This window comes from Dipteris shenzhenensis, chromosome 5 (assembly GCF_047967505.1).
Source record: "Dipteris shenzhenensis isolate YYH24624 ecotype China chromosome 5, Dip_SZ_1.0, whole genome shotgun sequence".
Lineage (NCBI taxonomy): Eukaryota > Viridiplantae > Streptophyta > Polypodiopsida > Gleicheniales > Dipteridaceae > Dipteris > Dipteris shenzhenensis.
The window spans coordinates 52322597-52344783 of NC_141600.1; the positions used below are offsets into that span (position 1 = coordinate 52322597).

Below are 22187 nucleotides of genomic sequence, written 5' to 3' on the forward strand. Positions count from 1 at the left end.
AGAACTTTAATGCATGAATTGTAACCTCGTCCTAGACCACTTCCTCCATCATAAATTTAGAATGGGATTAGTCTCTTCTCTCTGAGATCCTTCAAAATGAAATAGGATGCATTTCCCTCCTGTTCGCAGTCATCCCACCTTTTTGCTTCAAAGCTTATCAATACAATGGATGAATTATGGACAGCTAAGGATCTTCTCCTAGATGAGCATGCGAAACCTCGAAGTTATCAACCCCTGCCATTAGACTATTTCGATGCCGGAATGGGGAATTAAACCACCCAATGTGAGCACCATGAACCCATTCAAAGCATTTTAATGCAATGATGCCCTTGGTACTTATGGTCTCAGCAATTGATTTACTTTTTGAATAATGGAGCATGTAATTGCTAGGTTGTAACTATCTTAGACATCTCTAAAGATATCACACCTTAAGAAAAGTATTTGTTGATGTGCAGCTTCTTCCTATGAAAAACACAACCTCACACCATCTTTTTTTTTTAACATAGATTTCAATTTCTCAACTCAATATTGGTGAAATAAAGTACAATAAAACACAGGTGCAATACGATTTCTCTCCTTGAGGATTGGCAAAAACGAAAATTGCTGAAGCTTCCAAGCATAAGAATACCCTCTAAGCTTTACTAGTACAAAACAGCATGAAAGGGCTCAAATAACATGGATAAATTCTATCAATCTTTCATTATTGTTGTTGGGAGTTCCTCTTTGAACCAAGTACGCAGACCACCTTCTAAATGCAAAATATTCTTGAAACCATCGAGCTTTAACAGATAAGCTGCAATTAAAGACCTGCATCAGAAACACATAGGTTATCAGATGTCTAGTTGCCATCTCTCTCTCTCTCTCTCTCATGAGAAATAGGAAGATTGAAGACAATGCTCATGTCCTTTTGTAGTGCAGCAGTTTGCATGCATTCATTAGAACTGTAAATAGCTTCCCAGCAACACAGAACTCTGTAGCTTGTGCTACATACAACCACAGAATCTCATACAGGGGATTTGAAGGAGCTGTCAGTAACACAAATCTCACAGATGATTAGATGAATGCTATTCCAAACAAAATTAACACAAGTTTCTCTATCTTCAATTTCAGCAGTTCCTCTTTAGTCCCATATACCCCATTGTCTCCCTCAGACATCTCTCTTTCAGCCTTCTATTCTCTCCAATAAGACAGTACACTATCTAGGAGTGTGATGCTCTGACGTACATTGGGCCCCTCATCAACAAGCTTGAAGAGCACAGTAGAAACGAAGGAGCTGGAGGAATGCAAATAGCACTGCTCCTGATTTATACTACAATTGATGCTACATGCTAAAGAAAGGGCAATGTACAGAGACAATGAAGAAAAACAGCTATTGTTTTAGAATGTCTGAAATGTCAATCAATTAAATATATGTATATCCAGAACAAGCACAACACTGTATACCTTTACTTCAGTACTGCTTTTTGGCAGGTAAGTATGGACACCTTGCTTTACACATGGAAGAAGGAAGAAAGAGGTTTCTGTAGACGAATTGAACTAATTTGCAAACCTCATGTTGAAACAGGTATGCTACCTTTGGAAGGTATCTTTTGCTTGTCTTGTTACTACAGTAATCAACTACAGAAAATACAAAGCATCCTACACGACAATGGTGGACTACTCTCTCATTGTATTTGAAACAACCACGGCCAAAAAGGGGTGAGGATCCTAGAAGCATTGTTCCATGAGGAAGAGGTCCAACAGACCATTGCATGTAATTTGTAAGTGGAGGTCACTACTTGCAGAAAGGTTGGGCTAGATACGTGGCCGATGCCATTCAAGAGAGCAACATATATTTTCAGTCCCTCATGCTGCACAACAAAAATGCCCTTTAGGGGAGAGAGAGAGAGAGAGAGAGAGAGAGTATATTCATGTCCACTGGAGACCAAAAGGTCTATTGGACAGCAAGAAACCCTCTAGTACATCTGCTTTAGGGAGGGCACATGGCAGCTCCCAAAGCAACCCTCTCACTGCTTGCTGCAAATAAAAAATCTGATCCTGTTGCCCAAGGATGCGTCGTTTTGAGCCTTCTTGTTAGAGAGAGAGAGAGAGAGAGAGAGAGAGAGAGAGTCCACGGGAGACCAAAGAGAGAGATGTAATAACGTCTGCCAGAGGCCTTGCGGGCCTATGGGACAAAGTGCACAAGAAAAAGTAGACACATACAAGCCTTAGTGGACTGGAGCAATGGGCGCGCTAGGGCCCTTGCTGAGTCCTAATCCATGGTAGCAAAATCATAATCAAACAATCAATCAAGTACAAACTGAATCGAGTCAATCTCGGAGATGAGACCCAGAAACCGAATCCCTGCACTGTGATGGCTCTCTAGTGAGCTGTGAAAATATCTCGTATCTGCATCTATTTCGTTGTCTTGCGCTGTGGTGAGGGACGCAGTCTCCTTGATCTTTGAACTCTAGGACTATGTTCAAAGCGATCCCTTGTCTCTGTCGGTGCTCCCTGAGGAAAGCTGAGATAAGTTGGACCTCAATAGGATGTGCTCAGGGCACGCTCTGTCTCTCTTTCTGGGCAGCAGCACCTTGTCGGGTATCTAGGCTGCCCTCATATCAGCTAGCTCCTCCTCCTCTACCTTGCTGTCCTGGAGCTGATTTAAATGTATCGTAGTCTGTGATGCATTGCAGTGCTTGGTCAGCCTCTATGTCCTGAGGTCTAGCTGAATCGAGCTGTTCTCTGATCTGTCACAATACTATGTCGGTGCACCTCCATCAGATAGAGCCCAATGTAGACCTAGTCATGGAAATGGATCAATCGTGATAGTGGACCGAAGCCAATTCCCTCCAAAGACAGTGGTAGCGTCCCTTGATCTCATAGTAGGCTAGGCAAGCACAAAGAAAATGCTCCTTTGTCTCAACCACCCCTAGCGTACATGGCATTCAGATCCTCTGCACTCTGGGGTATACCTCCGGCTCTTCCTGCTTCAATCCTCAACTAATGGGATGAAACCTGCATCTGTCCAATGGCAATCCTCAATGCATGTGAGACTCCTCTATCCTCACGATACTGGAGCCTATGATGAATCTCTCCTCCGATACTCTCAGAAAGTGGTCGCGGTAGATCTGTATCTTGGTGGAGAGCCCTCCCCAAGCCTGAGATGTATGGAGCTAGAGGAGATCTAACCATATGATATGATACAATTGATCTCATCCCGTGGGATCAACTTAGAAGGCGGGTCCATGTGAGGAAGTCTATCCATCTGGATACCATGCCTGGCAAGCCATGTGGATAAACGTGCATACCATGTGTCTGCCCCGTCCTCAGCTAGTTGTCTGGATGACTCCAGGGTCAACCTCGAAAGTCTCTAGTGATGTAGGTCCCAAACTTCGTGTAATGTCACTGTCTGAAAGATGGCATCGACCTAGAGAGGTGTCATGGCGAACTCCCCTTGTAATATCTCATGTGGAGCTGAGAGCTTACATCGAATCATCCTCGATCCCATTATCACCTATAGCCGCTCAAATTTCCTCCACTCTGTCCTCAGGAGGTTGCATCCCCAAAAGGGTGTCGCATACATGGCAGTCGGCCGCACTAGCGTATCGAAAAGCCAATCCTTCGTCGGTGGATCTTGAAAGTGTGCCTAGAAGCATTGTCGCTCTAGCTGAGCCAAAGCACTACACCCTCGTGTGAGTCATGCCTGTGCTGCATGCATCGTCGTGAAAATGGGCCCTGTGAAGAATGCTCCCAAATATGAGTAGGATTGCATTATCTCCATTGGCTCATCACAAAAGGTGAAGCTGAGTCACGGGGCCACTCTGCGTGAGGTGTTGAAGACCATAACCTTGGTCTTCCTAAGGTTGACTATTAGGTCTCTCTCTCTACAGAGCACCTCTAGGGCCTCCAAATGTGTCTGCAGCCCCTCCGCTAGAGATGATATAAGGACTATGTGATGATCATATAGCAATATATGTATCATGAGATCCGCCAAATATGATCCCTTGCCTCCTAGGCAATCTATGAAGAATGTGATCTCATCGATCTAAAGTCCGAAGAGGGCAATTGAGAGTGGGCAGCCTTGCTTCACCCCAATCGTGCTCTCAGCCCAATCCGATAGCGCACTTGGGGCACGAACTTGGCCTTTGACTGACTTATATAGGGTCATCACACCCCAGATCAACGTCTTTGGAATCTACATCTCCTGTAGTCTCTTGATTATGCGAGATCGTGGGACAGTATCGAAGGCCTTCTGAAAGTCTACGAAGCATGTATAGACTTTCTGGTATCTGGACCTCGCATCCTCAATGATAGCCCTCAGAGTAAAGATGTGATCTAAAGTAGAGTGCTACCTCATGCATCCTTCCTATCCCAGTGCCCGATGCCCCCGTGCCTTTGTATGACTACTAATTTCCCAATTTAGTACATATCCATATATCTTGGCCAATGTGTGGCAATTCATGAGGGTGCGGTAGTTCCAAGTATCTCCTACTTTGCGTATCGGTACAATAATAGTGGTGCTTCAAGCTGGTGGCAAACCGTGGCATACAACATGGTTGAACATCTGTGCTAGAACCGGGGCTAAGACCTCCTGCCCATGTGTGAAATGCTCAATCTCTAGGCCCTCATGATCCTGTGCTTTCCAGTTATGTAGATGGCACAGCGCCACCCATATATTCTCTATAACAAGTGACAGGTAGTGGGCCTAGACATAGCAGACATGTCTGGTGGTGCCTGCATCGGAACATCATATAAAAAGCATGCATAAGTGTGCCACACTTCCCCTCCAAAAGAAGCCCCCATCCAGTGGTCGGATCTCCTCGAAACGATCTGATGATCTCACCCATCCTATATGTAAGGAAAGCCCATCTCTTCTGATGTGTCAAGTGTTGAAAGATCCGTTGTGCCTCAGATGACGTCAATTGACTCAGGGCTTAGCTCCTGTGTGAGGAGGGTTCGTGCCTCTCTATACTCGTCGTTAAACCAAGGGTTTTGAGGCATCTTCCCATCTCGGGCCCGTGTGGATCGGGTCGTAGGGAAGGATTTGGTGGCAGCGTCCTGTAGTACTGAGGCAAGAGTGTCCGAGGCGTGGACGAGGTCTATATCATCTCCTAGTAGAGCTGGAAGCTCCTTGGCTAAGTGGCTCACATATACTGAGTCGACGGCACGGTCAAAGTGGATGTGGCACGAGCAAGCATGGCAGGAGCTCTTTGTGTGACTAGCGTAGGAGCAGAGATACGGAAGGCTAGATATGAGTGGTCAGCTCCCAGTGGGGGAGGGGTGGTACTGTGAGGTCATGTATCCACGAAGCAAAAGCTAATGGGCCCAGTAGGTAGTCCATTGTGCTTATCCCACTGCCATGTGGGAAACAAGTGAAACCCCTCGACGATGGCCATCTCTTCACATACTTTGATCATGCTCCTCTTTGTTTGAGGCTCTTTTTGCATGACTTTCCAGATGATAGATTGGCTTGCAGACGCCTTTTACTCATAAATAATGGTTACCTTGACCATGCTGATTTTAAAGCCATCGTTTCTGATGCCATTCAGCCTCTTTCTCATCACATGCACATTGATTTGGATTATGCATGGCAGGTTTTTGTTGCAAGAATGCAAGTTGTTATTCGGGATTATGGCAAATCGTACATGCAGGCCACACGGTGACCGTGAAGCATGCCAAATACACTTGTCAGAGTTAGATAGACCTCAGTCATCTTCGGCCTTTGTCTTCAGAAGAAAGCATGCTATTATGTCAGGCTAAATTTTGTCTCCAATCGAATGATCAAAGAAAGCTTGCTAAATGGGAGACTCGATCTAGGCAAAGGGCTTTTTTGGATAAAGGTTGCATTACAAAAGACAAGCTGCCAATATTTGTCGGATTCGAATGCCTCATGGTTCTTGGTCCTCATCTCGCTTCGTGCTGCTTTTTGTGTGCAACACTTTTCATCTCATTTTGGGCATGCAGACATTCTTTCTCCTCAGGTTGTGTCTGCCAGCCAACTTCTTTTGCAGCATGTTCATCCCATCCTCTCTAATGCTCAGGCTTTGGAATTGGAAATTTTTTTCATTGAAAGAGAATTGTCACATGCTATTAAATCCTGTGGTAGATGGAAATCTCCCGGATGGGATGGTCTCACTGTGGAATTTTTTCTTGCTTTTTGGGATATCCTCAAGCAGACTTTGCTGCAAATGGTTAATTCAGCTTGGAAAAATCAGCAAATGCCTATGTCATGGAAAAAAGGACTTGTCAAGCTCCTTCCAAAAAAGCAGTTATGTGATTTGCTCACTGATTGGAGACCAATAGCGCTCATGCTAGTTATTTACAAGATCATAGCCAAAATGGTTGTTGATCGTATAAAAGGTTATTTGCATGATGGGCTGCATCCTTCGCAATATGGCTTCATTTCCCATAGGCACATCACATATAATATTGCCAATGCTTATATTGGAATTGAATATGCCAAATACACACATCAGGATGTTCTGCTCTTACAGGTAGATATTGCAAAAGCCTTTGATACAATTCAATGGGAATTCATCTCGCAAACAATGCGAACTTTGGGGTTTGGAACAAAAATGTAGCATATTATTTACTGGCTTTACAGGGACAGCAATGCAGCTCGCATTCTTTCTGGAGATCTCTTTGATGAGTGGACTTTTCTTTGTTCGGTCTGTCAGGGATGTCCCCGTAGTGCTTTATTGTATGCCATTGCTACCCATCCTATGCTGCAATATATTGATCATCTCGTGGCTACATGCTCCCTTCATGGTTTGGAATTGGATGCAAATTGCAGCATGGTTGCTCAAGCCTATGCTGATGATTCTTTCTTTACCCCGAAGAATACACAAAAGGATCTTTTTGCTTTGATGCAGGCTCTCTTTGTTTATGGTTTGGCAGCTGGTCTTCATGTAAATTTTCATAAGTCCAAGCTGCTCCCATTGCATTTGAAAGACTGGCATAGTCTTTGGTGGCCCAGGGAAATAATTCCACCCACTCAGATTGTTCATCATCTTGGTTACCCTTTGGGGTGTGGTCTCACTTGTCGTCAACAAACTGATGGTCAAGCTTCGGAAAAAGCTAGAATATTGGAAATTGGCAACCTGGCCTTTGCATGTTCGGCTTAGGATAGTACAGTCCATCCTTGTGGCATATATTTAATTTTACTTGCATTTGATCATGTTCACCAAGGCAGATCTTTCATGTCTGCCAATATGGAAATTTTTTGGCGTTCCAAACATGGAAAAAAAAGTATCAGACTGCTTTCAGTGCATCAACTTTGTTCTCCTAAGATGCATGGTGGTTTGAACATCACAAATATCCAGATGCACATCCTTGCTTGCATGGGAAAAATGTTGCTGCATTTTCTGCAACGTGATCAGCCTTGGGCTCTTACGATTAGATCTCTAGTTACACACATCAGTATTTCTGCCTTTGGTCACTGGCAAATCAATTACTCGGATTCCTTATTTGGTCGCATCGATGGCACTTTGCTTGGCTACCCTTTGGTCTCTAGTTTGCTTCTTGATTGGAAGCACGTCCTCTCTCATTTGGAATGGAATGGTTGATAGTCTTTGCTGGGTAATTCTTTGCGAGCTGAAAGCATTCACTAGTCGACAGTTTTTTAGTCTCCACTGGCTTTACAAGAACCTCATCATTCCTATTTTGTTTCTTTTAAGGGCATCACTTCTGTTGCTGATGTTATTCAGGATGATGGCTCCGTGCTACCTTTTTCTCTAGCAGCTACATGGTATGGCTTGGGCTCTCATTATCGTGCTTTGGGCTCTCATACACTTTCGCCGTTTGTTCCGATTCCTCCTCTGGAACTTCAGGACAAGTTGGAGGATTGGACTTTGACTTCACTAGGGTCTCTTCTCGCCCTTTGAGGCTATCTCAGATTACGATGTCTGCATTGTATAAAATCCTTTTGCCTCAACCTTGGGTTTCAGAGAAAGGCAATTCTATTTGGCGAATGCATCGCACAACCAAGTGGTGGAGAAAAAGATTAAAGCAACTTTGGGCTTACAAAACTCCTCTTCGACAATAGGTTTTCTTTTGGCGAGTGCTTCTGGGCATTTTTCCATCTGGACAGATGTTGGCCCCTAGACACATTGCTCTTGCGTGAGTTCATCGATCTTCTTCGCCAACCCCTACGAGCGAGATTCCCGACTAGTCTTTTTGGGAAGTCTTTCTGGCTCTTTGGTTTTCATCCACCCAGACCAGAGTTTCATATTTTCTTTGTTTGGGTTCGCTATTGGGCACTCTGCACTTTATGGATAGACAAGAACGGTAAAGTCTTTGGTGATCCCATATTTTCTTTGTTGGATTTTTTTAAGTGTTCTCTGCAGCAATCCTTTTTTGATTGCTTGTAGATACACTACATGATGTATATTTAGCATTCTCTGAGATTTTCAGTTGATGTACTTTTGGCTGCCTCGTTTTGAGATTGCTATTCTTAAAATATAATCAATCAAAAGTTTTCACTAAAAAAAAAAAGTGTGTGTGTGTGTGCGCGCGCGTGTGTAGAAAGAAAGAAAAGAAAGAAAGATATATTAATGTCCTTAGGAGGCCTCATGGGCCTATGGGACAAAGTACACCATAGAATGGAAACTCGTACAAGCCTCAAATGATTGAAGCAAAGGACGCACTAGGGCCCTTGCTGAGTGCTATGCTAAACTAAGCTATAGAACTCCAAAACTCAAACAAAAACTAAAACTGCAACTGAGAGTCACGAGCTGAAATTAAAGATCAAAACATGGCACCCTGATGGCTCTCCGATAGAATGCAAAGATCTCCAGGATCTGTATGTCGAGCTGCCGTGTGTTGTCGCGGAGGGCATGGTCTCTTCGACCTCTGTATCCGATGGTCTAGTCAAGAGCGACTCCTTGTCTAAGGCGGTCCCCTCTGATCGTGGGAGGAGGGCAAACATGGGACCTTGATCGTGTGTTCTCCGCTCAACGGTATCATGTCGTCCCTCTCGCAAGTCAACTAACTCCTCCACCCCACTGTGTCTTGGAGCCCCGACTGACTATATAGAAGTCTGTGACATGTCGCTATGCTCGGTCTACCTCAACATCCTATGACGTTGTACTTGTCTCATGCTGTTTGATCTATCGTAGTAGCATATCTATGTGCCGTCACATCTCAATCAAATAGAGCCCAATGCAGACTTGGCCTTGGAAATGGATCAATCGTGATAGTGGACCAAAGTCATTCCCTCCTAAAGGAGGCGATCATATCGCCCTCAGATCTGATCGTAGGCTAGGCAGACACGTAAGAAAATGCTCCTCTGTCTCAATCTCCCCCAATGTGCTTGTAGATCGGTTGCTCTCTAGATATACCTGCAACTCTCCTTGCTTGAATCCCCAGCTAATGTGATGAGGCCCGCATCTGCTGATGGCAATCCTAAATGCATGTGAGAATCCTCCGTCCTCGAGGTACTGGGGTATGAGGATGAGTCCATCCTCCCCGATACTCTCAAGAAGTGGTCATGATAGAACTGGATCTTGGTGGCGAGCTCTTGATCCCCCCCCCCCCAATCCGAGATGTATCTAACTGGAGGAGATCTAACCATATGATACGGTTAAGCTCATCTCGAGGTATCGACTCGAGTGGTGCACCCATGCTATATTAGAAGAGGCAAGCTGATCCATCTAGATATCGTGATTGGCAAACCATGTGGATACACGTGCATACTATAGTGCATCAGCCCCACTCTGCACGAGAGAGAGAGAGAGAGAGAGAGAGAGAGAGAGAGAGAGAGAGTTTATTAAAGTCTACTAAAGACCGATGGGTCTATGAGACTGAAAGAGAACTTGATACAATGATCAAAAGGGTGGAGCTACTAAGCAAGCATCCTAACCCATGCTACAGTGGGAGGGAGCAGAGCGGGATCGGCAGGGGGGACACAGAGAGAGAGAGAGAGAGAGATTATCCAAGTCTTCGGAAGACTGATGGGTCTATGACACTGTGAAAATCCTTGTACAAGTGAGCAGAGAGAGAGAGAGAGAGAGAGAGAGAGAGAGATGTATTAACATCCACAGGAGGCCTCGTGGGCCTATGGGACAAATTGCGCAAAAATAGTAGACTCATACAAGCCTTAGTGGGCTGGAGCAAAGAGCAAAGGTCGCGCTAGTGCCCTTTCCTGAGTACTAATCTATGCTAGCAAAATCATAACCACAACCATAATCAGAACCAGTCAATCATAAGCTGAATCAAGTCAATCTCGGAGCTGGGACACACACACACACACACAGATGTATATATATATAGAGAGAGAGAGAGAGGGAGAGAGAAAGAGAGAGGGAGAGAGAGCTGTATATATATATCAATATAGGTAAACACACCTTTTTTTGTGAAATCCATGGATTTCCATATTACAAGAGGCTGCCTGCAGAGTGGAGAACAGCAAATACAAGATCAGAAGTTTCATTTGTAAGACAGGTAGGTAGTGTAATATATCTAACAAACAGACAGGCAACCAAAAAAGGATTGCCTTTGCAGCCCCTCAGTGATTTTTCTCTCCTCCTCTTAGGTCCCATGACTTGAGGAATGGTCTGAGAGATGGTAAGCTCAGATATAAGAGCATCGGATAGGTGGAAATTCCCCCCTCCACCTTATCCTTCTGATTCAGAGTAATGACCTCACCTAAGGAGAAAAAGAAGAGATCCAGAGACAAGAAGGACAAGGAGAAATGAAAGGGTATGGACAGTAAACGCAGTAGGAATCAAGCTGATAGCAACGCCACATATCGAGACGGCACTACCTCAGACCTCCCCCACGAGACTATTCTAGCCCTGGGGCTCTCTGATGATACCCTTCTAGCTCACCTTTGCCTCCACCTCTGTCCCCTCTACCTCTCACGCAATGTATTCTCTACCCCCCAGGTCCCACCCCTCCCGCCCCACCCCCCTTGATACACATGCCATACGAGACTCCCTTGATTCGATTTTCTCCAAGTCACCCTTTTCCCTCCACCTCCATGTCGTACACTCACCCACCACAGCCGCCCTTGGTCTCCGCGGATCCCATACAGTAGCTCCTCACGCAGATGCACCATATGCTTGCTTGAGAGGTTGAGCAGAACACTAACACATAGATACCCTTTGGTGTGACTTGTTAACAATCTAGGCTGAGGCCACTGATCTTCAAAAGGAGGTAATTGACCTTTGAGATAGGTGGCCACGACCCGAGAGACAGTATAATTGTGGAGGAGCACTTTGCCACAATGCAGTTTGCTATCAAGGAGACATCCAACGGGGTGGAGGTAGTGAAACAAGAGCCTGCGACAAAGGCTGCCGTTTCAGCCATCTTACTTGAGCAACATGGGAGAGCAATTAAGGCTCTCAATATCACAGTCCCTGGGATTCCTTGTAACCCTTCCATTGTCACAGATGCCATGACTTTTGTGACCTTTGCCTTGGGGGTACAGGAGCATGGGATTGAGGGGGACTGGCGCATAAGACACAACCCCACTAGAGACCAGCTCTTGGTAATAGGCTTCAGAGATGCCCACGCTCGTCGGTTGGTAGTGCTGCACAAGCAAATCACCCACAAATCCATATAGATGATGATCTCAACCCCCTGCAACAAGTAAGGTGTGTTGGATCCTCTTACATCAGCAAAATGTCGCTCGTAAGGAGGAGTGTGCAGTGGTATGGGAGGGACGACTCTTTATTGGTCCTAGAGGGGCACTTGTTGTCACCCCCACCTAGGAAGGAGTGGTCTATGAGACTCAAAGGACCCAGACCTGACTTGCACCATTTGGAACTATCCCTTGTGGTGCAAGCCAGGGAACCTTCCCGGAGTCATATGTAGGACGGGACATTCTCTTCTACACACAAAGGCTCACCAAATCCCAAAGCATCCACTACCACCAGTTTCATAGGAGTTAGCTTATCGTGATGGACTAGAGAGACAGGTAACGTACTGGGATTAGGCACATCGTAGTTCTATACTGATCATCTCTCATTGGGATTGTCTCTCGAGTGATGTGACCCACACACTAGATTGCTATGGATCTAGATCAAGAGCACATGTCCGTGAGACACCTTTATCATAGTTTGCTACTTTGCCCTAGAGACCTCACATTTTTCCAGGGTGCTTCAAGAGAAGGGAGAGACGTTGCCGTATATAATGCTATGGGTGGATATCATGAATTTCTTGAGCCGTGGGGAAGTTATTCTCCTTGGAAAATTCAATGCCAAGACTACAGACCACTAGGTATTGATCATCAACTTTCAACATGACTAGATCATATTGCCTGACATTGATCTAACGAGGCAGGTATTTCTTGAGTTTCCATGGACAAGCAAGTCTCAGTCACCCCATCTAGGTCCTCTTTCATAGATATGGGAAGTATGCATGATCCGATTATCTACAATGCTCTCGAAGGATGTTCTTCTTTAAATGGGCTCACCTTGGTACAACGCCAGGGGTCTCCAACGATGTTCTTCTTTTATCTACGATGCCTAGGGTCTCCAACAACACCTGGGCGCACTTTACACTTTCTATGAGACACGTGATCTGAAGGTCAACCTTGGTGAAAACCAAGGTCATGATCTTCAACATGTCTCGAGCAGCAGCACATCGAGAGTAATTCACCTTCAACGGGGGACCAATTAGAATGTTGCATCTTATATGTACTTGGCCGTCCTTATTTCAGGCCTAATCTTCAGACTTCACAATGAGACCAACTCTATATGTGATGATGTGGCTGTACTCTCCTTACTCAGCCGAGGGTCTCCAACGACAACTTGGATGCACTTCAAACTTTTTGCAAGACACATGCTTTGAAGGTCAACCTTGGTGAAACCAATGTCATGATCTTCAACAAAAAAAAAGGATGTGCGTGTGCATGCGCGCACGCGTGTGTGTGTATGTGTGGGCACTTTGGACTCTTTGGAAAGCTAGAAACCACAAGTCTTTGGTAATTCAGTTTTTTCTACTTATTTGTTCTACATGGAAATTTTCTCTTGATGTAATATTCAGCTTACCAGTTTTTTCTGGGATAGCTATCTTGTAACATAAAGCACTCAAAGTTTTCACTTATTAAAAACAAAAAAAGAAGTGTGTATGTGTATGTGTGTACATCGGAACCATGTTCTCTTGGAGGATGCTGCTTCTTTTCATACTTCCACTTTCTTCAAGAGATTTTTGCACCAATCCTTGTAGAATTGTCTACAATCTGGTGACATTGATCAGCACACCTTTGATATATTTTTCCATTGTTTCTAATAATTCCTTTCATGCACGACACTGATTGATGTTTCCTTCACACACATTTCATACTGAAACATTCAAAGCTTTCCTTCAAACGTTTCAAAAAGCATTGAAATCTTGGGGGTTGGGTTACAACACACTGTATATGTGTGCCTATTTGTAAATGTTTAGTTGAGAGAACCCTCATCTTGAGGTTATCTCTGCACTTACATTTTTGGAACTGATTACAACTGGTTTTACGAAAAAAAATGTGTGGTTGTGTGTGTGTGTGTGTGTGTGTGTGAGACACTTGAGGGGGGGGATACACACACACACAAAGAGACAGAGAGAGAGAGAGACAGAGAGAGAGAGAGAGAGAGAGAGTCTCTCCTCATCACCAGAACGAAAAGGGCATCTCTGATCTAGGCCAAGCCTTTCCAATCTTATTCCTTTCTTTTCTTTTTCGAGGGCAAGGGCCAGGCCTGGGGTGGGTGGTGGTCAGGGGAGAGGGTGGAGGCGTATGCATAATTGAGTAAAAATCCAAGGCTTATGATGAATAAATGGCCTACATACGCAAGTATATCTGATACATTACAAGGCAAGCACAAAAGCTTATACCAAAATTACAAACTTTGTAAAATATCAACATTTAAGACAAGTTATATGATAGTCATGTTTAAAAGGAGATTACTGTGACAAGAAGCATAATATCTAAGAGGATGGGTTGTGATTGAACAATATGCGAAGACTCCCATACGCATCTAAACCAATTGACTCCAAATTGCCTTTTCATTTATCTAATTTCTCATACAAAATGCCCATTGACCCAATGGGCATCCCTTTTTACTTTGTGCTTTTGGAAAAGCGTTTAAAGAGAGCAGGAAAAGGAAACCACTGTTGGAACAGCCCAAAAATTAGAGCATGATGCATGTATGTATGCATACATGGATCATCGATGATGGCTAGATGGATGGATACATGCATGTACGTATACATGAAATTTTGGATTATGCTAAGTCACAACGCATAACCTTGTGTATACCTAGATGCGGACAAACAACAAGAGGATGATGATGACCCGCCCTAGAGGGTAAAACCAACTACAAGGGAGACATCAAAATGGAGTAAAATAAAAACCATTTGGAACAACAAAATTTTCTCACCACATTGTGGCTATGGGCATATACAAAACGTATGAACACTTGAAGGAAATCTCGACCTTGCATAACCAATACTTAATAACTTTGTATCTTAATTCCTCTTTCAAATTGCTCCCTTCTATTCCCTCCTTGCCAAGATGAAGCTCATTATTGATTGTCTTGTTAGAGGCTTTTTTGTTTAAAAACATTTCAAGGAACTTTAACTCAAAACTATTATATATAGTCACATCATTTTGGGACATTTTCTTGCCAAATGATCTCACAAACATAGACCTATAGCTTTACAACCTACCATAAGTGCATGCAACTAGAACTTCCATTCCAAGGATGTCATACTTTCTATACCAAAAGAAAGTGTTCCCATTTCAAGGTGCACCTCCAGTTAAAAAGAAAATGAACTAAAGAATAGAATGCATGCACATGGGACACATCATTGATGACAACAAACTATACCTTGACTGCTGGCCCTCTGCTAGATTTGCAGATGGCTTCATTGTCCCACCAGCTGCGCAAGCAACAATGATATTTGCATCTTTGTCAAGCTTAGACTTTACCTCTGCCAAAACAAACTGCCATATCTTAGAAAGTATATAATATATCTAGATAAATCCCAGAACATGCCCGAATGCTTCAACAGAAAAGTTAACTACAATGCCTTTAACTTTATGATATTTATGCACAAGATTAAAATCGCCAATCCAACATGCAGAGAAAGGTTTAATTACTGTGTCATCCCACTTGAATTTATTAATTCCAAATGGTGTACGTATATAATCTCTCGCACATGGACACACAAACATGCACTAGCGCATAAGTTCTCATTTGCACACATGGAACAGCAGGTTCTATGCTATTGCTATGCAACTTTGGTTGTTATACATGATTGCAATTGCATCCTCTTATAAAACATTTGTGTCCTCCAATTCACATCCCCCATACATGCTACTCTACAATCTGCCTCTGTAGAGTAGAGCTACTGCAGGCTGTTTCCAATGAGACATAACTCAACACCTAACACCAACATGAAACAGTAAGTTGAAGTTGAGTGTCATGAGTCTCCATCACCAGCCCAATCCAAGTCACCAAAACCACCTAATTCCGAACTTGATCTATTAGTGATGCTGTAAGTGTGCACCATAAGATACTTCAATACTCTCAATCCTGCTTTTCAGTGGCTATCTCTTGGCTTTGAAGAAATTGACAAAGTAATCCAACTTAATGCAGTATCAGCTAGGCTGTTGGTTGGGTAAACTAGACTGCATACCAATCTCTGATACAATGCTGCATCAATCAACTGAGATGTATCCTCATTGCCCACAGCTTGATCCCAACCTCCAATGAAGTTGGTACCTCTTTTCAATTCTCCATGTCTTGCTTGCACACCTCCTAACAGTATTCCACACAGGCGGATGTCATGCTTTTTCCAAACTTCTTTCAGAGTCCCAGACCCGTCACTGCTCATAGCATCCAAATTTCCAATGCACCCTTGTTTTAACAGTCCATGCCACTTTTTCTTCGAGCATAGTCCACTCTCTCCTTTATCAACTAGGGATGCAAAAATAAGCCATTGTTGGTCATACTTTGTGATTCCATGTCAGTTTCTCCTTTAGTCTGGTAGCTCCTTTAGGCAAAGGCTTGTATGTTGACAGACAATCGAGTCTTCTTACATTAGAATTACTTGAGCTAGATAAAGATGTCCATGCATAAAATTTGGAAAGATTGTTGACCCCTCTCAAGGCAAGACCTAGTCAGATCCAAAGGCAACAAGTCAGCAAATTCAAGGAATGCTTCTAATGCAAAAAGCTAGGACACTAAGCAAAGGACTACTGAGAGAAGAAGGCATACCAGAAAAAAGAAAGATGCAGACAAGCCAGAGGGAAAGACAAAATCAGAAGCTCCCAACATGGTCAAAGAGACGCTATTCATGGTCATGATCATAGAAACCTGTTCAGCACTTCAAGTGAAAGAAGATGGAGATGACTGGTATCCTAACGGCGGAGCTTCAAAACACTGGTTGAGCTTCAAAATGCATGTCGAGGACGAAATGTTGGTTCAAGAATATGGCCAGTGTCTCATCCGTCACTATGGTGATCATAGCTGCCCAATTAAGGGTATTGGGACTGCAACCGGCATGGGTGAAGCAAAGGTACTGGCAAACATCGTGTATGTATGTAACTTATGTAGAAATCTGCTTTCTATCAGTCAGTCAGCCAGAATGGTATGAGTGTGATCTTTGATGAAGAACAAGTGACCATCAAGTCCAACACATGGACAAAATGATTGCTCGTGGTCTCGAGAAGGAAGGACTCTACAAAATCGGCACCACGTTGGGAGACAAAGGCATCTCAAGAATATGGCTTGAAAGATTTGAACACATCAACTTCTCAACTCTTGAGGAGATGCAGGTGACGGGCATGGTGGATAGACTTCTAAAGGCCACGACAAGGACCACTGAGCCATTGGAGCCGGTTTACTCAGATTTCTATGGACCCATGCCTACGAGATCTCTGTTAGGGTGGTATACTTTCATGTCTTTATTGCTTCAATAAAACTCTACTATTTGTCCAAAACGTGATAGGCCTTCAACAACTTCAAAGAATGGAAAGTGAGAAACGGAAGGCATTCTCAATGGAAAGAGGGGGTGAATTTACTTGAGGAGAATTTGACAATTATAGCAAGTAGAAGGGGATCAAGATTTCAACTAATGACTGCACGAACATCTCAGGACAGAATGGTGGAGCAAAAGAACTACAAAAATCGTCAAGAGATGGCTTGGCATGGTTAGAGGAAAGAACCATCCACTAACATTGACTGCTGTTCACATTGTTAATAGGAGCACGACCAAATCAGTTAAAGAAATGGCATCTCTAGAAGCAAACTCGAGTAAAAATCGCATCATTAAGTTAGGGATATTTTGGTTCTCATGCTTGGGTGCATGCCGACAAAGATGCAAGGACCATGCAGATCAAACGAGCAAGAAGTGTGTCTACATAGGCTACAATGAGGAGTGGAAAGCCTAACGTTTGTACAAAAAGGAGTCACAAGAGGTGGCTGTTAGGGATGTCATACTCCAAGACGACCAAGCCCTATTTGGACAACAAACCTCGGCTCTAGCAATACCCCCTGCACTACCCAAACTCCAGGACAAAGAGGCGACACCTAGTTTTGACATGGAAAAAATACGACACGTGGCATATTCTCGCGTCCCATACCACTACGATATACCCCATATAAAATCTCCCACAGATGATAAGACTAAATCAAGATCACTAATCCATCTTCAATTCCTACCATCTCAGTTTTTTTTTTCCCCAATAAAGGAACCTTCTATTAATGCTTGAAAGCTTTCATGCAAGACAGCAGCCCCGAAGGTGGTGAATATGGAAAAAACTGGAAAAGGCTGAAAGAAAGAACCGGCCTGTTCCAGAGAAACCCAGCTCACTGCCTAGGGGATCTCTGGTGCTGGGGCTAACAACCAAGTGGGGGGACTATACAACTAGTGAATCCTTCGCGAGGTGAAGATGTAGAAAACTCCTGTAGGCCAAGCCTTGCAGAAACGAGCACGCCTCTCGATAGTCACCCTGGAGCCTGGAGTCCCATGCTCCCAGGTGGACCGTAGTGTGTATATGATGTCCTGCTACATGGCGACTAGGGTAGCCAAGGGTGGAACCGGGTGCTCACCCATCACAAGACTGCAACGAGCCACCCAAATGTTCCATGCCGTGATGCTGGCTACCACCTCCCAATCGCTGTCTTGCCTAGGAAGAGGAGGAGCTAGGCTATCAAGAGGGACTGCCTCGTGGAGTGCTATCCTCTGGATGCTCTAACCTTGTATTCGGTAGGTTGGGGAGATCTCATCAATCTGAAACGCGTGTCCCCCCTCTGTCAACCAGACCACCATCCCCCAGGTGTAGTCTCTCTGAAGACTCTGCATACGTGTCATGATCCTGAGGGCTCCCATCCAAATCCTCGCTGCCCTACGACAGCTCCACAGGCAATGCGGGATGGTCTCCAGGACACCATCGGAGCAACAATGGCACTGCCCCTCCACTCGCATCTGCTCCAACCACGGTTCGATGGTCAAGCCTCCATGGGTGACCACCCAGAAGAAGTATGATATCTTCCTCGGCCGCAAAATGGACCACAACCGCATCCAAAACCTGAAGCGACATCCCGGGGCACTCTCTGGGTCACCCAATGCCTCTCCCTCGAGGGGTCCACCTCGACGAGTCCATCTGAGGCCTCCTGCCAATCCATGTGGTGTAGGAAAGGAAGGGCACCTCATCCACTTGCTCGGCTAGGCCGCTCCTGGAAGGCTAGAACCACTCTCCCGGATCCCATTGGACCTCCTTTAGGGGTCTACCCTCCCACAACCAAAGGCGCCATCTAGGGCATCCTGCTCTGAGATATTGGGAGGGTCAATGTGCCACTCCTTCCCCAAACGTCCCACCACTCTGATCATCTGCCAATGAATCCCATCAAGACTCCCATCCATCTCGGGGTCTCTCTCAGTGAGTGGCTGAAGTAGGCCTCCAGGTCCTACACGGAAGAAGCCGGGGTGTGTGCTACCTCGCTGCATCAATGTGAGTCCACTGTCTGGGCATACGCCCCTCTTGATCTCTGATATCTAGGTGCCACATAAGGGGCTAACGCTCAAACTCTTCTCTGCATCTGGGCGGAGCACGAATGAGACCCCCTGCCAGTCTCTGCCAGACCCTGTGAAGGCTCCTCATCAAGGGCAACCCTTCCTTGTAAGGGGGACCTCTGAGAAGATCCATCTATGTGAAGGCTGCCATAGTCCCCCAGTGCGTGGGTTGTTCCTTAGACGCCCTCGAGGGAGAGGCATTGGGTGACCCAGAGAGTGCCCCGGGATGTCGCTCTAGGTTTTGGACGTGGTTGTTGTCCAGTTTGCGGCCAGAACCACTCTCCCAGATCCCACTGGTGACCCTCAGTCAGCAAGTCTGAGGTCAATAAATTTCACAGACCAGGTCCGCCTGGTCTATGCCATCTACAGTCCTATAAGGGCCGATTTGCATGCAAATAGGGCAGCCCATTGAGAGTTGTAACAAGGCACACATGAGCCCGTTCAGAGCTTGACAGTCTATCATATATACTTCCGCTTCTGACAACCTCTCTTGGCCGTAGTTTTGTCCCCTGAGCTATTTTGCCCACATTTGTGGAGGAATATACCGAGAAGTTTGGGCATTCTTCTTGATGTTCTCTTTTCTGCATGTTTCTAGTTTGAGGGACCTTCCATTGTGGAATGTTTGTGTGAGATCGGAGAGAGCGTGACAGATCTATTCACTCATATGGGGGCATGGGGAGGTGCAACAAGATTTGGGGCCACAAATGTTACTCAACCTCCTGGAGTACATGCCTCTCAAATAAGGTCTGCAGTGGATTTGGGAGGAGCCCAAAAAAACAAGTCTACTTCTGTTACAAACTCATGCAGGAGAGCATGGGGGAGGGAGACCCAGGGCATTTGCCCCGAGGGAAAAGCCTGGAGAAGAAGAAGAAGAAGAAGAAATTTATTAGAGTCTTCGGAAGACCGATGGGTCTATGAGATTAAAAGAAAACCTGATACAAATCACAGTAAGGGTGGAGCTACTAAACGAGCATCATCACCCGTGCTGAATCCTAAGTTTGATCATACATAATCGAATGCATCTGGATGTGACAATGAAAAGAAAAAAGACTGGAGTGGAGCGGAATCCTTCATATGTCATGTCACCCTGGCTGGTGCATAGCCGATGATGGGACGCTGGCGTCCATCAAGGGGTGCCGTGCGTCTCAGTCTCCTGGAGGAGGCTTGATGCAAGACCAGAGCCACCGTGACTCCCGTGGGACGTATCCCACATCCAAACAATGACGAGAGGTTCCCCAGAGTGATCTGTGTGTCCCCTTGATGTCTCGTGTGACATGCTGTAGTCGTCGGGTCGGGATCTCTGTCACGTCTGTGGCTAGAGACTGGATGATCAATGTCACTCGATGGGAAGAACTTTGTGTTCCTACTCTGAGAGGTGTCTGATGGTGTGGCCAAGCCCCGTCGCCTAAGTAAGTACTCTTTGTGTCGGACCCCCTCGTGAATGAAGGCCGCGAGGCATCTCTGATCTGGGTAGCGAGGAATTTGGAAAGGAGCCCGAAGCCATCTCTAAAGAGACAGTGGAAGCGACCTCGGATCTCGTAGTACACTGGGCATCTGAAAATAAAATGCTCCTCTGACTCAACCTCCTAACAGTTGCACAATGTGCATATGCGATTCTCCCTAGGGATCCCCTCTACTCTGCCACTCTCTATGCAGAGGCGGTGTGATGATACCCGAAACTGTCCAATGGAGATCCGTAGTGAGTGAGGCATATGAAGCTCAGTGTACCCCGATGGTGTGATGAATCCCTCCTCCAAAACTTGAAGACAGTAATCTCTGTAGAAACTCAGCTTCACTGGAAGCTCCCTTGACTCCAACCAGGTCCTAAAGGTGTGTAGCTGCAGGTGATCCTCTCAAATGACCTAGTTGGTGTGTGTCCTGATCGGGATGGTGGGTGGGAGTACTGAAGGGGCATCTAAACTGTACTGAAAAGGAGGTATCCTATCGATGTGAAACCCTAGTCTCACAAACCATCTGTGAGTCCGTGCATACCAGCATTGCTCGTCTCCCTCTGTTGCCAACCTCATGGAGGAATCGAGAGCCAACCATGGCAACCTCTGTCTCCCAGATGTGCAGTCCCCATATGATCTAACCCGGTGTAGATATGTGATGGTCTGAAAGGCTGCATCTAACAGGAGTGGAGAAGCACCAAACTTGGCCTGAATGATGTCATGTGGTACAGATGGTTTCCCCCGGATCATCCGTGAGAGCATGAGGATTTGCAGGCGCTCCACCCGTGTCCACTCTATCTCTCACATGTCAGGTTCCCAACAAGGGCTGCCATAGATACCGACTGGTCGGACCAAGGAGTCAAAGAGAAGAGCCTTGGTCCGAGGGTCTTGGAAGTGGGAGTGGAAGCACTGTTTCTCTAGCCAAGCCAGTGAGGCGTATCCCCTACTCAGTTTGGCCTACATCGCTGGTCTCATCATGAAGATCGAGCCGGAGAAGATGAACCCCAAGTGAGTGTATGAGGATACGATCTCAACTGGTGACCCACCAAAAGTCAACTGCTTCTGTTGCATGTTTGCTCGAGAGGTGTTAAAGATCATGACCTTGGTCTTGACAAGGTTGACCTCCAAATCATGGGTTAAACAAAAAGCCTGCAGTGCATCCAGGTGTCGCTAGAGCCCCTCGGGTGTGGACGACAAGAGTGCCACGTCATCTACATAAAGAAGAATCCTGATGATGATCTCGGCAAGTGAGCAACCGGTCCTTCCAGAATCCCCCATGAAAGTCTCAAGCTCATCGATGTAGAGGCCAAACAGAGTTGGTGATAAGGGACAACCCTGTTTGACCCCTATGGTACTCAAGATCTCATCTGTCCAACCTGCGCCTGTCCGAACTCGGCTTGAGACTCTCTCATAAAGTGCCATGACTACCCAGATGATCTCCTGATCAAATCCCAGTGCTTGTAGGCGTGTCATGAGTCGAGCTTGAGGTATTGTGTCAAAGGCTTTGCGGAAATCCACAAAGCAGCAATATACCCTCTCCTTTCGTGATCTGGCCTCCTCTATGACACTCCTGAGTGTGAGTATGTGATCCATAGTCCCATGGTCTCGCTTGAAACCAGCCTGACCCTCTTTTCTAAGCCCTCTCATCTCTACGGACACGCTGACGGACGCATCCAATATTGCTGCATAGATCTTGGACATCACATGTCCAATCATGATAGTCCTGTAGTTACTCGGGTCCATGGGATCCCC

General features: G+C 45.5%; 1 protein-coding gene across 2 annotated transcripts in view; it reads right to left on the bottom strand.

Moving 5' to 3' along the window:
* Positions 1–498: 498 nt before the first annotated feature.
* LOC147902181 (rhodanese-like domain-containing protein 14, chloroplastic) overlaps positions 499–22187 on the bottom strand; it is a 38722-nt gene continuing 17033 nt past the window's right edge. Inside the window, exons 5-6 of one of the 2 annotated variants that reach the window (XM_087374816.1) lie at positions 14793–14895; positions 499–807 (exon numbers count right to left, since the gene is read on the bottom strand). In XM_087374816.1, the coding sequence (XP_087230942.1) occupies positions 690–807; positions 14793–14895 (221 nt within the window). In that variant the 3' untranslated portion in view covers positions 499–689. The remainder of the gene's footprint in view (positions 808–14792; positions 14896–22187) is intronic. The other variant, XM_087374817.1, reaches the window with a different exon arrangement.